The following is a 16,086-nucleotide window of genomic DNA, read 5'->3' as shown; positions in this document are numbered from 1 at the left end:
TAAAGTACGAGTGGTCATCCCTACGTAGTATGCATCACAGCCACTACATAACCCGATGTATACTACCCCCTACTTCTACAAGAAAAGTGACCAGGGACTTGAATGGTAAATTCCAAATGTGGTAGAGAGACATACGGTCCCTCTGAAATAAACCTACAAAAATTACAGTGGCCACATTTAAACATTCCCGTTTTGACATTCCCAATGAACTTATTTTTCTTACCATTACTTCTTTCAGGAACATTTTTGAGACAGTTGGTGTTTCTATGCACAAAATTAGGTTTAGAACCAAAGACGTTAAGCAGGTCACTGTTACCCTCCGCGATCTTCCAATTTTTCTGGACAATTTCCCTTATACCTGCACAATCCACTGTCATGTCCAAATTACACACAGTGCTGTTAACTGGTCTGTTGGTTCTGTCAGCTGTGATTGTGCGGCACACTGACTTTGTGTTTTATGTGTTGTCTGGTTTGTGACGGGAGGTGCAGGTTGTTTGTGTGCTTGCTTTGGAGGTCTCTGATGCTTTTGCAGGTTTGTATTTAGAGCCTCTGGGTATGATTTCATGTATTTGTGTGTATTTTTTGCCAGTGCTGTTTTAGTAGGTCTGTGTGTGGCTGGAGGTGTGGTGCAAGTGTTAACCTTCTCCTCTTGACTGTCTGTTCCAGTATTGGGTATTGTATAATTTCATCTCTCGCATATGTTAGTGTTTTGGGGTAGGAGGAGAGGGTTGTCTGTGTACATGAGGCAGTTGTAACATTGCCTCAGGATAACCAGATTCACCAGCTGGGCTGGAGAGTACACCTGAAATTGCCCTTTGGTCATGCCTGAATAGTAGGGTGAGCTGCTTAGTTGCTTGGTTGGTGAGGGGTGAATAAAGAGCCTTGTCCTGCTGGGCAATTAAGTGTCAGGTTATATTAGCGCTTGCTATCAGGTCTGAGCAAGTGTTGGGCTGTAGGATGCTTTTTGAGTGCTTAGGTTGAGAGTTAGACTAGTTTCGAGGGAAAATCTGAAGAGGAGACTTGGTGGAGCTGGGAATCTTCAAATACCTTATCCTTCCAGGACAACTCTTGATAAAGACAGACAACACCACAGTTATGTGGTACGTAAACAAGCAGGGGGGAACTCCGTCCTACCCACTCTGCAGGTTAGCCATGGCTCTGTGGAACACAGCCTTGAGCAATCAAGTGCACCTGCAAGCTCAGTTCCTGCCAGACAAACAAAATTCACTGGCATATGACTTAAGCAGAAATCTTCTGGACCCACACGAGTAGAAACTGGATCCCAACTCACTCAAACGTCTAATCTACAGGTGGGGGACACTAGAGGTGGACCTCTTTGCTTCCTCCCAAAACCAGCAATTGAGCAAATTTTGCACCAGAACCCCCCACAGCCAAGCATGGCAAGTGGATACCCTATCCTTTACATGGGAAAACCTCTCAGTCTATGTCTTTCCCCCTCTGCCCCTTCTCTCAAAAGTACTACTCAAGATCAAACACGACAGGCCAAGGACAATCCTTATTGCACCAGACTGGCCACGTCAGCACTGGTACCCACTCCTATGCAGTCTGATAGCAGTGCCACCCTGACACCTACATCAGACCCCTTCTCTGTTGCCCCAGCAGGAGGGACACATTTTGCATCCACAGCTGCAAACCCTGAACCTTGTAGCCTGGCTTATTCCCTGAATACATTACCAGCAACCCTCAGCAAAGAGGTGCTGGATGTCATCCTTGAGGCCAGGAGGCCTAGTACTAGGAAATCCTGTTCAGAAAAGTGGAAAAGATGCTGTTCTTGAAGCCAGTCTCAAGAAAAGGACACAGCCATGCCCTCCTTACCTCAAACCCTAGATTATCTAGCAGAGCTGCTCCACAAAGACCTATCATTCTCATCTATGAAGATTCATGCCTCTGCCATCTCAGCTCATTACAATACTGAGCCACTCCTCTTCTCTCACCCTCTGATCAAACAGTTCCTGAGAGGAGCTAACAATTTAAGACCCCCAAGGAGAGCTCCCACTCCTGCCTGGGACCTCACGCTTCCCCCTTTTGAGCCTGCTGCTACAGCAGAGTTGAAATTCCTCTCTTGGAAAACAGCCTTACTTCTAGCCATCACTTCAGCAAGAAGAGTGTCTGAGTTACAGGCTCTTATGGCTGTGGAACCCTTCATTGTCTTCAATGCAGACAGAGTTTCCCCTCAGAACTAACCCATCATTTATGCCCAAGGTGGTATCCAGTGTGGCTTTAAACCAATCCATCCATTTACCAACCTTTTTTCCTAATCCTCAGAATAAAGGGGAAAGGATCCTGCATTCCTTGAACGTGCACAGACAGCTCAGGTTCTACCTTGACAGGACTAAGCCTTTCAAAAAAACGGACCAGCTGCTAGTCAGCTTTGCTACAGGGGCAGAGGCCAAGGCCATTTCAAAGCAAACCATTTCATTGAGACTGTGTTATGTAGGAAGGAATGCTGGAGAAATACTCTCCTAGCCTATGATAGTATGCACCTCAGATATACATTTAACAATATTGCTCAGGGACAATTTTTTCGAACATCTAGGTTATGTACCAACGATGAGACATATAGAGAGAAGTCTGCAGAATTGATGGTGAACTTAAAAGCAAGGGGATATAATCAGAATATAATACAGCGGTCATTTAGTAAAAGTAAAGAAGAGAGGTTAAATAAAACAAAACCCTGGTTTACTGGAAATGTACAGGTGCATGACTGGGAAACTGATATAAGCAGGCAGCCCCTTCGAGTTACTTTGAATAATTGTAGCAGCAATGTGGGGGGCATATGTGACATTATTCGCCAAAACTGGAAAATCTTGTTAACTGATGATAGAGTGAAGGCATTAATAACTCAGGAACCCACAGTTTGTTTTAAACGTAGTAAGAATTTAAAGGATTTGCTCTGTACAGACCAACAGGGGGTTAGGAAACCTGTTATGGGGCAACAAGGGACATTCCCCTGTAGACATTGCAAAGCTTGCCAGTATATTAGACACAACAACACATTCATCCATCCACTGTCTGGAAAGAGCTATTCATTTAAACAATATGGTGACTGACCAGCAATATTATATACTTAGCTGACTGTTTCAGTGTTGTTCATTTTATGTTGATAAAACAAATTGTAAATTGAAAGACAGGGTGTTACAACATATGTCAGCTATACGTACAGCTAATATACATAATGCCCTGTATCAGCATGTGAAGCAGTACCCAGGGCATGTATTTTCTTTTATACCCTGGGTACTGCTTTACATGTTTCAAAGCTGAATGGCCTAGTGGGTTAATGCACTGTGCTGGAGTTGACAGGAGCCTGGGTTTGATATGTGGCAGGGGAGATTATTTCATAGGCGGAAACCCATTAAGTACAGAGAAAGTTATTAGGGACCTGGGGACCCAAGTTGATAGCAATCTCTCCTTTGAAAACCACATTGCCAAAGTGTTTAGAAAGACCTTCTACATAGCCCACCTCATCACGAAGGGTTTCACATCTAGATCAAGAGAGGTAATCGTGCCCCTTTATTCATCCCTCATCAGGCCCATCATAGAATACAATGCCCCTTTTGGGATGTACCTTACCCGACACCTGCAGCAATTAGAGAGACCCCAGAAGTATCTCACCAAGAGGATCAAGGGTCTCAAACAGATGCCATATGCTGCTCAGTTAAAAAAACTCCAGCTCTACTCAGTTGCATACTGCCTACTTCGAGGCGATCTATGCCTGACATACAAAGCTATGTCAAATCCAGAATTAATGGACATGCCCCACCTCAGTAAATCTAAATCCCTTAGAGCCACACGCTCGAGGGACTTGAACCTCAGCACAGAAATAAATAGAACTTGCTGGAGGGACAGGCTCATAACCCAGAGGCTCCCTTCGCTCTGGAATAGAATTCCAGTTCATGTGAGGCAGAGCACCTCACTGAATCTCTTCAAGAAGAATCTCGATAGGTGGATGAGGGATCGTAGGTTTGTCCCAGGGATTACTCCCGTGTCACTATTAGACAGAGGCACAGTAAACTAAACCTTAAAAAGGGCACAGTATACTCAAATCAAGGGGTGGCGTAAGCCATACAGAATCGGGCTAGGCTTATAATTGCCCCAGGGCAGATAGCCTAGTATGAACCTATGAACCTATGGTTTTGCAGGTTATTCATCCAACCGGGGGGGGGGGTGATTTGAGAAATATAACAGAATGTAGTGAAACTAGATGGATAATCAATCTGGGTGTTGATAGAGCACCTGGCTTGAATGGTGTCATTCTTAGTGAGCCTTTTTAAAAAAGAGGAGGGCTTTTTACTGAGTCTTTGATTGGCTGTTACGTATTTTAAAAGGTGTTCAAAACTTTTGTATGTTGTCTGAAGAAGGGTTTTTAAAACCTGAAAGCGCTAACCTACTGCACTTTATTAAACTACTTTTTTTATCAGCCTGGTGGTCCAGATCGTCTGTTTTTTCTGTTGGAATATCGTAACTATGCTCGTATATTCTCCTTTTTAAGCACCTTTCTGTCTTCCCTACATAAAAACCTTTGCATCTTCCACATAGGGCCAAATATACAAGCCCCCTTGAGTCACAATTGGAGTAACATTTTGCAGTGATACACCTCTTCCTACTAGGGATATACATTTCTGATTTGTTGGAAATAAAGGAACATTGTAGGCAAGCCCCATATTTGTATGTCCCCACTTTTTTATTTCTTTTACCGGGACCCTTCTTTTCTAAAACGTTTCTAATGCTTTTATCCTTTCTGATAACAGATTTAAAGGGGTGATCAAACTTAATATTCAAGTCTGACAACTTACTGAACCTATCCCATTCTTCTTCCAGAATTCCAGTGATGATTTCAGCATCACTAATTAAATTACTTGTTTGTTTAAATTTAAAACCGGATAAGGGTGGGGGTACAGTTCTCATGGATTTGATTATATATGAGAGTAAAATGATGAATCTTTTAAATGATGAAATTAAGTATTCTGAGGTTTCAGTGAATTAAATTAACATTGCATATAAAATGATTTATGCAGCTTTAAATGATTTAGTATTGGAGGGGGTGATGGACACTGAGAGCTTCAAGTTTTTGCATAATAAGGAACCAAGAGTGCCCACAATATTCGGTATTCCGAAGGTGCATAAGGATTTAATGGACCCACCCATGAGACCAGTGGTACCAGCTAGCCAATCTGTTACAGCCCCTATTGCGAGGTTTTTGGATTTCAAATTAAAAAACATCTCCTTAAATGCAACAAATGTGATTAAGGATTCCTGGGATTTTCTTAGAAATGTGAAAAGTGATTTATTTAGAAAGAACATGTTTTTTATTACAATAGATGTGGTTGACCTTTTTACTTTCATCCCACACAAAGAAGACTTGGAGTTTTTAGAGACTTTAAGGGACAGTAAGGATTTTAGTGACATGGATATTTATGTGATTTTAGCATTAATGGAATTGGTTTTGAAGCATAATTTTATTTACTTCGGGGGAGAATTATTTCGGCAGTTGACTGGAGTAGCAATGGGAGCCATGTGTGCCTTTGGTGTTAGCCTGGTGGGAGAAGAAATTTATTTTTAATTTGGTGTACAAAGCCTGTTGGATCCTCCATCAGCCCTTTCTAGATGATATTTCCCTTTTCTGGATAGAGAGTAACGAAAAATTTGTTGAAGTTTTGGACTATATTACAAGTAGTACAGAAATTTTAAGGTTCACCTATGAAATAGGCCAGGGGTCTGTTGACTATCTGGATGTGAGTATTGAGACGGATCATAGTAGTAATAAGTTCACTTCAAAGGTACACAGGAAAGCTACCTACTGTAATTCCTTTCTGCATTTTCAGAGTGCCCATCCGTTTGTACACAAAAAGAGCATTGTGAAAGGTCAGTATGTCAAGGGCAGTAGAATGACATCAGAGGATGTGGACTTTATGCAGGAGGGTCAATTACTGAAGTCTATGTTCTTGGAAAGGGGATACCCTGTGACAATAATTAATGAGACCATTAAGGAGGTCCTTGAAAATAGAAATAATAGATTTGCCCCGATCTTAGTGAAGGAAAACAATGATGTAGGAGGTAACTCACATGTGAGTGGTGGAGAGGATAGATTTGAAAACATCTTTGTATTGGATTATAGCAGTGTTGCTGAAATCAGTATCATCATCATCTTCTTTCGGCTGTTCCCGTTAGGGGTCGCCACAGCGGATCATCTGTTTCCATTTCTTCCAATCCTCTGCATCTTTCTCTGTCACACCAACCACCTACATGTCCTCTCTCACCACATCCGTAAACCTTATCTTAGGCCTTCCTATTTTCCTGTTACCCGGTAGCTTCATCCTTAGCATCTTTTTCCCAATATACTCAGCATCCCTCCTCAGCACATGTCCAAACCAACGTAATCTTGCCTCTCTGGCTTTGTCTCCAAACCTTCCAACCTGGGCTGACCCTCTAGTATACTTATTCCTAATCCTGTCCACCCTTGTCACACCCAGTGCAAATCTTAACATCTTTAACTGCCACATCCAGCTCAAACTCCTGCCTTTCTGTCAATGCCACTGTCTCCAACCCATATAACATAGGTGGTCTCACTACCCTCTTGTAGACCTTCCCTTTCACTCTTACTGGTACTCGTCTGTCACAAATCACTCCTGACACTCTTCTCCACCCACTCCATCCTGCCTGTACTCTCTTCTTCACCTGTCTTCCACACTCACTATTACTCTGAACTGTTGATCCCAAGTATTTAAACTCATCCACCTTCGCAACCTCTACTCCTTGCATCCTCACCATTCCTCTATCATCCCTCTCATTCACACACATATATTCTGTATTAGTCCTGCTGACCTTCATTCCTCTTCTCTCTAGAGCATATCTCCATCTCTCCAGGGTCTCCTCCATCTGTTCCCTACTCTCACTACAGATAACAATGTCATCTGCAAACATCATAGTCCACGGGGTCTCCTGTCTGATCTTGTCCGTCAACCTGTCCATCACTATTGCAAATAAGAAAGGGCTCAGAGTTGATCCTTGATGTAGTCCCACCTCCACCTTAAACTCATCCGTCACTCCCACTGCAGACCTCACTGCTGTCACACTACCCTCGTACATATCCTGTAATACTCTTACATACTTCTCTGACACTCCCGACTTCCTCATATAATACCACAACTCCTCTCTAGGCACCCTGTCATATGCTTTCTCTAAGTCTACAAAAACACAATGCAACTCCTTCTGACCTTCTCTGTACTTCTCCGTCAACACTCTCAGAGCAAACATCGTATCTGTAGTGCTCTTTCCCGGTATGAAACCATACTGCTGATCACTGATCATCACGTCCCTTCTTAACCTAGCTTCCACTACTCTTTCCCATAACTTCATGCTGTGACTGATCAATTTAATCCCTCTGTAGATTACTACAGCTCTGCACATCACCCTTATTCTTAAAAATCGGTACCAAAACACTTTTTCTCCACTCCTCAGGTATCCTCTCACTTTCCAATATTTCATTAAATAATCTGGTTAATAACTCCACTGCCATTTCACCTAAACACCTCCATGCCTCCACAGGTATGTCATCTGGACCAACAACCTTTCCATTCTTTATCCTCTTCATAGCTATCCTTACTTCCTCCGTGCTAATCCATTGTACTTCATGATTCACTATCCGCACATCATCCAACCTTCTCTCCCTCTCATTCTCTTCATTCATCAACTCCTCAAAGTACTCTTTCCATCTCCTCCACACACACTCCTCTCTTGTGAGTATGTTTCCCTCATTATCATTTATCACCTTTACCTGCTGCACATCCTTCCTAGCTCAGTCCCTCTGTCTCGGTACAGGTCATTTTCTCCCTCCTTAGTGTCCAACCTTTCATATGCTGAAATCATCACTGGAATTCTGAAAGAAGAATTTGATATGTTCACTAAGTTGTCTGACTTGAATATTAAGTTTGATCACCCCTTGAAATTTGTTTTCAGAAAAGGTAAAAGCATTAAAAACATTATAGAAAAGAAGGGCCCCAGTAAAAGAAATAAAAAAGTGGGGACATACAAATGTGGGGTTTGCCCACAATGTTCCTTTATTTCCAACAAATCATAAATTTATATCCCTAGTAGGAAGAGGCACTGCAAAATGTTACTCCAATTGTGACTCAAAGGGGCTAGTATATATGGCCCTATGTGGAAGATGCAAAGATTTTTATGTAGGGAAGACAGAAAGATGCTTAAAAAGGAGAATATCCGAGCATAGTTACGATATTAAGAAGGGTAATAATAATAGGAATGCTTTGTATAAACAAACAGAGGCTACATTTTCATTTTTTTGTGTTAGAAATTCAAATGGATGTTCGAGGGGGGACCTTGGGAGACCCAAATAGAATATCGAGAAGTATATTGGCAGCTGGTCTTGGAGGCGAACAAATGGCCAGGCTAAAGGAGATGGTCTCCCTTGCACCTGTGTTGAAATTAAGAACTGCTAAATTGTAGGTTCACTATTTTAAGTAATTCCCTTGATCAACAGTTAGTGGAAGGTATTTTCAACAGAAAAGTTTTTTTAATAGAATTGTCCCTTATTACTAAATGGTTTCAAACAGATAATAGATGATTTTAACATATTTTAATATTTTAACGTGTTTATGAAATGTGTTTGATAATTCCATGGTTATATTAGACTGTTTTGGTTTATTATGGATTTAATACATTATGAATTATTTAGTGTTATAAATGGTTAGGACACCAGAGGGCAGCAAAGCATTGTTTTTCATTATGTGTTCATATATTGACTATACCAGGTATTTTAATTGATTATTCATTTACTGGATATTTAATGTATTATTATTATTTATGGTTTTAAAAATAGGGAGTATTCGTTTGTTTATTAAGTGTAGATTAGTATGATGAGAAGTTCTTTTTATATATGTTCTTGTTATATTTTAAACTCGGTTTAAGTTATTGTTTTTATATTTGTCTGTGCTTAATTAATTCTGCTTAATTGTGTCTTTAATGAATTACTAGTGTTATAAAATGGGGGGAAGTGATGTAGATGGTCATTCTGATGAAGTCTTGTTCGAAAACGTACTGTGAAGTGTTCAGCATTATTTCCTACTTGTGCTGTGTTATTAAAGGTTTCTGGGGCGTAAACGGCTGTTCGAGTGCTTTTCTGTGTTACTGGTGACTGCTTTTGCACTCTGTCCGCCGTTTTCTCATGGTATATATACACATATATCTATGTTTTTTTTTTTTTTTTGCATTAACGTCTATATAGCTATAGATATGGATACACCTATATAGTAACCATACAATAGACTTTATGAAATAAACTGTTAAATTTAAGTAATGTAAAACCAGATAGGCAGACTTAAGGTGATTCTTATAAAGAGCCTTATACTGATCCTTTTATATTACATAGCTTATAAATAAAAGGATTATCTGTAGATCTAGGGATATCACTGTCCCCCTTTACTTGGCCCTCATTAGTCCGATCATTGAGTATAATGCCCCCTTTGGAATGTATCTCTGGAATGCACTCTGAGATAATTTAGTAAAAGGATACAAGACCTAAACCATCTGTTCTACATGGACCAACTCAAAGTACTGTCAGTGTACTCAGTATCCTACAGACTGTTAAGAGGTGACATTTATCTTGCAAACAAGGCATCTTCTGACCCAGGGCTGATGGATTTACAGCACATCAGCAAATCAAATGGCATCAGAAATACTCAGTTTAGGGATCTAAACCTCTTCTGCAACATCGGCAGAACAGTTTGGACTGACAGGTATATCTTGCAGAGGATATGGCTGCTTTGCAGCAGACTGTCCATCCACTTAAAACATAGCTAATCCCTGTCCATATTCAAGTTCATCTTGGATCTATGGATGGACAATAGAAACATTACCCCAGGACTGCCCCCTGTAGTACTAATGGACAGGAGCAGCTCCTAAATTTTTTATTCCATACATTGGGCTCCTCAAATTATCTGCGGTATGATCCCAGTTATTCTCATTAGGGGTATATAAAATTATTGGCCTTGGGATGGGTAAGGAAAATGTTGAACCAAATTTTATAGGTTTATTCGAGCACAACATGGAAATTATCTGCTTAAAATGGCCCGCAAGGGCTGCTAGGTAGGATCTGGGTGTGCAGGGTGGTCTATGTGATCCTAATCTGTTGTCAAAGCCTGTTTTTATTTTTAAGACCTGAATAAGAGAGTGCAACAAACAGGCCAGAATCTCTTTTGATATGGAAGAATTTTTTAAACTCATTCTTAAAACGATCAGTTACATTATAGGAGGAGTTAACATGACCTTTGTTAGTCTCTGTATCAACAGCATCAGTAACTGCAGTGGTAATATCCCTGAATTGTGGTAGCAAATAGAAATTGTATGAAAGCTGCCAGAGAGGATCCCATAAACTCTAAATATATTTAAAGTATTACGTTTTTTACACTGTGTATATCAGGCACTATGATGTGCAACCTTATAAGAAGTTGACTTCGTCATCGCAGAAGTTGTGAAATAAGAAGCAGGTTGCTGACTGATCCCTGGTTATCTGGGGCTGCTAGTCACATTGTGATAATTAGCAGTTAGCTTTATATTAGCACAGGGTGAAAATTTGCCTTTTAAAGTTTTTTTTTTTTTTTTGGATGGCGTTATTCAGCCATAAAACTTCTAACAAGCTTATATGATGGAATATGACAGAATTAATTTCGGGAGAATTTGTTTTATATTCTGTCTCTTGTTTGCATCTTATTTAAGCTGCTTAATGTACCTTTTGGAAAATAAATCCAAAATAAAAGGAAGTCTGCCACATGCTTTAACAGTTTTGCAGTTAAAAATAAAATTGGTAATAAAATGAGGGTTAAGATGTTGTAATTGCATTTTGTAATGCAAGAGTACAAATTATCAGTATGTTTCATGTCAATTCACATTTTTTTTTAATAATTCCATTTGGTCCCATCCTTCCACAACCATCAAGCAGTGTGTCCATTTGCATCATTCTTTCCTCCCCCTACGTGGAGGGAGAGGTGTGAGCCAAGGATGGCAGCCACCATCCTACCCGAGGTTTGAAGATTTTATTTCTCTTTCTTTCTTTACGGTACCGAGGTGCCAGCTCGACGCCCAACCTTCAACGAAGGCACGCCCATTCACGCATGTCTTTTGAACGCCACTCGACCGCAGGGAGGACATGCAGACTCCACACAGAAAGCGCTCCAGCCGAGAATCGAATGGGAGAACCTCTTGCTGTGAGGTAACAATGCTACTGCTGCACCACCGCGGCTTCTAGGTTTGAAGATTTTCTAATGCTGCTAAAAGGCCACTGCTGGAGGCAACAGACACAGTGTTGGGTCTGCCTGTGATGAACAAATGCTTGCTTCTGCTGACTTAGCTTGCCCAGCGTGAGTGCATGCACTGTTTGACCAAGCTCTCTCCCTCAATTCTTCTTGTAATACAACACAATTCTGGTCCATTTCCATTACTACATTCTTGCAACAGGACTTAAACCAACTTCCTTCCCTTGGAGGAGTGAACCTTGGATGTTTACACCCATCCCTTCTCATCTGTTTCCTCAAGCATGCAGGTTGCTGACTGATCCCTGGTTATCTGGGGCTGCTAGTCACATTATGATAATTGGCAGTTAGCTTTATATTAGCACAGGGTGAAATTGCAATTATTTGAATAACTGTGTTTAAAAATGCATTCTAGTATGAAAGTGTTGGCATTGTGTATCTGACTTGTTTAATTTTCTGCCCCAAATTTTAATTTATTATAGGTGCCATTTCTACCTTCCAGTAAAGCACAAGTTCAGAATGTTATGAAACTTTTGGAAGATCGCAAAGGGCGGTTAGTTGACCTAGGTTCTGGAGATGGGAGGCTGGTAAGTGCATAAGAAAGTTATGCATCATACTGTTACTATTATACAGTATTTGAATTTTGCTGATTGCAAAATTTAGTTGGATTTAGTTATTTCCTTACTTTTGTTGACCAGGATTATCCACCTGGGAAATCTGTTTTCAGTGGAGTTTCAGGAGAAAGAGGTAAAAAATTGCAATAAATGTTTAATGCAGTGTAGAACACGAGTTATAAACATACCATGGTAGTATACAGTGCACAAAATGTATTCTTGATTAAATGAATAACATTATTCTAATTGGATGGATTCCTAAAGATATAACAGAATACTTAGCGTTCCGAACAGTAGAATTATGAGAAACTAAGCATTGCGTTGTCAAAGATGTTTGTAAGGCAGCAAGAAGGATAACTTCAAAGAAGAATGAAACGTAGAGTAGTAAACAACTGTGCAGTCATGAGGAATCAGGCTTTTAGAAATGAGAAACACTGTAATTAAAAGTATGGTACAGTGACACTGGGAGGCATAAATGTAAATTAGGTGTCTCCATAGTTGCAGTATTTCAGTTTGTGAAGATATTTTTTGTGACATAGTAAATGAGTGTATCAGTGTTACGTCTCAAATGGGGAGGAATGTCGTCTCAAGTTTGCCATTGTATACAGGAAAACTGACATCACCCTATTTTCCTTTTGATTATGCGATGTGGATGGATTGTCTAGTAGATGGTCAAATTTGCATTGTCCCATTTTTCACACAAATCTTTTCGAGAGGGAAGGACATGTAGGCAAATTATAGAAGTCTGTAAAACCTTGTCAGTAATGTTAAGGGATGTAGCCTAGACAACAACCCTGGCAACCTGTATTTGATCAGTTGCTCAGGCTCTCGACAGGGCAGTCATTGAAGATGGGTAAGCACATCCTGGAGGGGGTGGGTTACAACCAGTGCTGACAGGCTGCTCCCTAACATGGTCTCTGCTGGAGGGAGAAGCCCAGTGGTGAGAAGTTATGAGCTTAGCCACCCACGTCATTGGCAATAGCTATTGTTGACTGTGCATAAAGTAGCATGACTTGAACTAATAAAAGGATGTAGGCATTTCCAGTACTGATGTAGCTTTCCACATTACCACCTGGAGAGGTGATAGTTCATTCATGGAAAATGTTGCCATTGCTGTTCTTTGGGCACGAGTAACAAACACCCCAGTATTATTTCTGTGTGGTTAGCTTGCTCTTCAGATAGATTTTGCTGTAGGGAATCTAAGGGAAAATCTCTTCTCCTTGGAAATGAATGGGTCTATATTAGATTATCGAAGTTTCAGAAATTTGAACACCATATGGTCGACACTATATGATCGAAGTTATGAAACTTTGAAAATCTAAAAAAAAAAAAGGAAGGTAAACTAAAAGTGTTTTAGTAGGGTCCCCTCTGCACCCCCGCTACTTAAATATACCAACTCCGAGATTGCACTACAGCGTAGAAAAGGGAAATCTTCTCGTTCCGCACCATTCTCCGATAAAGTGCGATCTCGGAGTTGGGATATTTAAGTAGCAGGGGGTGTGGGGGATGCAGGGGGACTTGCCCCCCTGCTTAAAGCAGTTACTTTTGTTTTTTTGTTTTTTTTTTTTTTTTTTTTTTTTTTTAGATTTTCGAAGTTTCAGAGCTTTGATCATATGGTATCGACCATATGGTGTTCGAAGTTCTGAAACTTTGATAATCTAATATAGACCCGTATGAATAAGCTGAACTCGAAGTAGGATGACAGGTGGAGGTGGAAAGTGTCTAAAAAAGAAAAGAAGCAGTATAGACATTTTTAGGTTTCTCTATCCTGGATGAAGGACCGATACACCTTCCATCTGATGCATAACCGAATACTAAATTCCTATAAGAAGATGCGCTGAATGCAGAAGTAATGGGGTGCCATGCATAATGGGTAATGAGGGGTAAAGAATCCCTAGATGTGGTTAAACTAGTATTAGGACAGAGGAAAGTTTTGCCCCTGTAAGGTTCCTCGGGCTAAGCTTTGCCTAATTCCGGCTGTAATGTTGTTAACAGCTAATTTCAGCAGGTTGTCTGCTAAGAAACCAACTTATTGGTACATTATCCAATGAGGTGATGGATGGGCAGTCAGTAGCTTGATCATCTGCATGTTCAGTAATTGGAGTAAATCTCAAACATGAGGAAAGCATTGACTTCATGTTTGATGTGTTAAGATTGGGGTCCGTGACATTAAACCATGAAGGATGTCAGTGAAAGCAGGATTGTAAGTTAAAACTGACCACGTTACTAGTAACATGAGCAAGGAGAATAGAAGAATCATCAGCATATTGAATAGATTTTGCATTTCCACAGCGATGGAACATATCTTTAACAGAAACAGAAAGGGAGTGGCCCCAACACAGATTCTTAAGGAATACATTCCAATGTTGACAGTCGGGCAAGGTAAAAACAGCTTCACTGCATTTCACAGACTGATACCTGTTTTGTAGGTAATTGTAGAAGCACTTTATAGACCTTGGGTTGAGACTACAGTTACCCATTATTCACATCAGTTTATGATGGCAGTTTTAAAAAACGTGGATATGTTCAAAAATAACTGACCAACTACCACGTCTCCATCCAGGTAACAAATAAATTTCAGAGTATTTAGAAGTGCATCTCCATCCAGGTAACAAATAACATTTCAGAGTATTTAGAAGTGCAGTGTCAGTTTTATGGTGAGGCATAAAACTGAGATGGAAGTCAGAGGTCAGATTGTTACTGAGGAGGTTTTGCAGGAGTTGCATATCAGCACACTTTTATGAAATTTTGACTAAGGAACTGAGTCCTTGCAATTCCATTTTATGGCATGCAGGGACCATACCTTCCTTTACTGAGTGTGGGAATGCAGTGGCACTTGCAGCAGTTTATTGGTGTTCAGGGAGAAGAGTTGACAGTTGTCAGATCTAAGTTTAAGCAAGAACAGTGACAGAACAGGTCCGATGAGTAGCAGTGATAGGCCTTTTCTGAACAGTTTTGCATTTTTTTAAATCTACTGAGCCATGAAAATGTCTGACTAGCAGCCAGTTTCTCACCTTCACAGAGGAAATTTTTGCATTCAGCTTCTGTTTATCTTTAAACAGAAAGAAAGTAGATTGTTTCTTTAGTAAGTAAATAAATGAGTGAGTGAGTCCATAAACAAAAACACTCACCACAGAAACTGTAAGCATGGTGGCCGTAATACCAAAAAATGTATTATTGTATATTTAGGAAGTTGTCTAGCCCAGAGAACTACCATATTGATAATATGCACATAGGAGTTGACCCAGTTGTTTGGGATTTGCGAATTTATGTGGACAATGACCTCATTTTCGACCAACATATGTCCGCTGTCATAAGAAAGCCCTTCTATATTGCGTGACTCCTAAACAAAGGGATTGTGACTAGACTTAAAGAAATCCTTGTCCCTCTTTACTCAGCCCTCATTAGGCCAGTCATTGAGTATAATGCCCTCTTTATAGAGATACCTTAGTAAAAGGATGCAAGGCCTAAGCAATGTGTCCTACATGGACCGACTCAAAGCCCTGTCATTATACTCAGTATCCTACAGACTGTTAAGATGTGACCTGTGTTGGTATACAAGACATCCTCTAACCTAATACTGATGGACATTCTTTACGTCAGCAAGTCAAATGGCAAAAGAAAGGTCTAAACCTATTCTGTGGCATCAACAGAATAGTTTGAAGGTACAGGTAAATGTTGTAGAGGATATCACTCTCTGGAACAGACTCTCTATCCGTGTTAAAAAAAAATACTAATTTCTGTCCGTATTCATGTGCATCATGGTTCTATGAATGGGTGATAGAAATTTTACTCCAGAACTGTGCCCTGTACTACTAATGGACAGAGTCAGCTCTTAAATTCTTTATCCCATGCATGGGTTCCCTCAAATTATCTATGATATGATCCCAGCTTATCCCACTAGACAACTTGATTTGTAAAGATGGGTTAGGAAGGTACCATATTTAAACTGTAATTTTTGTGAGTTTGCTTGGTTCTTATGAAGTCTTAGAAGATTATTGGGACTAAAGCACTTTACCAGGTTTTATGCATTTGTTTTTATATTGGAGTTTTTACTGTCATGTACATTAAAATGTTTATTAACTCTACTCAGCATCTTGTTTTTGGACCTGTGGGCCAGTCGTGTTTTTGTTTACTAGGTGTAATATATAATTATCACTATGGGATGGGTAAGGCCCATCTAACAC

General features: G+C 40.2%; 1 protein-coding gene across 2 annotated transcripts in view; it reads left to right on the top strand.

Moving 5' to 3' along the window:
* LOC122795563 (ATP synthase subunit C lysine N-methyltransferase-like) overlaps nucleotides 1-16,086 on the top strand; it is an 837,305-nt gene that overhangs the window by 376,519 nt on the left and 444,700 nt on the right. For both annotated transcript variants that reach the window (XM_044063804.1, XM_044063803.1), the window contains exon 3: nucleotides 11,768-11,872. In XM_044063804.1, the coding sequence (XP_043919739.1) occupies nucleotides 11,768-11,872 (105 nt within the window). The remainder of the gene's footprint in view (nucleotides 1-11,767; nucleotides 11,873-16,086) is intronic.

Source organism: Protopterus annectens, chromosome 2.part2, assembly GCF_019279795.1.
Source record: "Protopterus annectens isolate FY-2018-M chromosome 2.part2, PAN1.0, whole genome shotgun sequence".
Classification (NCBI taxonomy): Eukaryota; Metazoa; Chordata; order Ceratodontiformes; family Protopteridae; genus Protopterus; species Protopterus annectens.
Note: the sequence above shows the minus strand (reverse complement) of the source record. Positions and strands in the feature narration are given on the sequence as shown.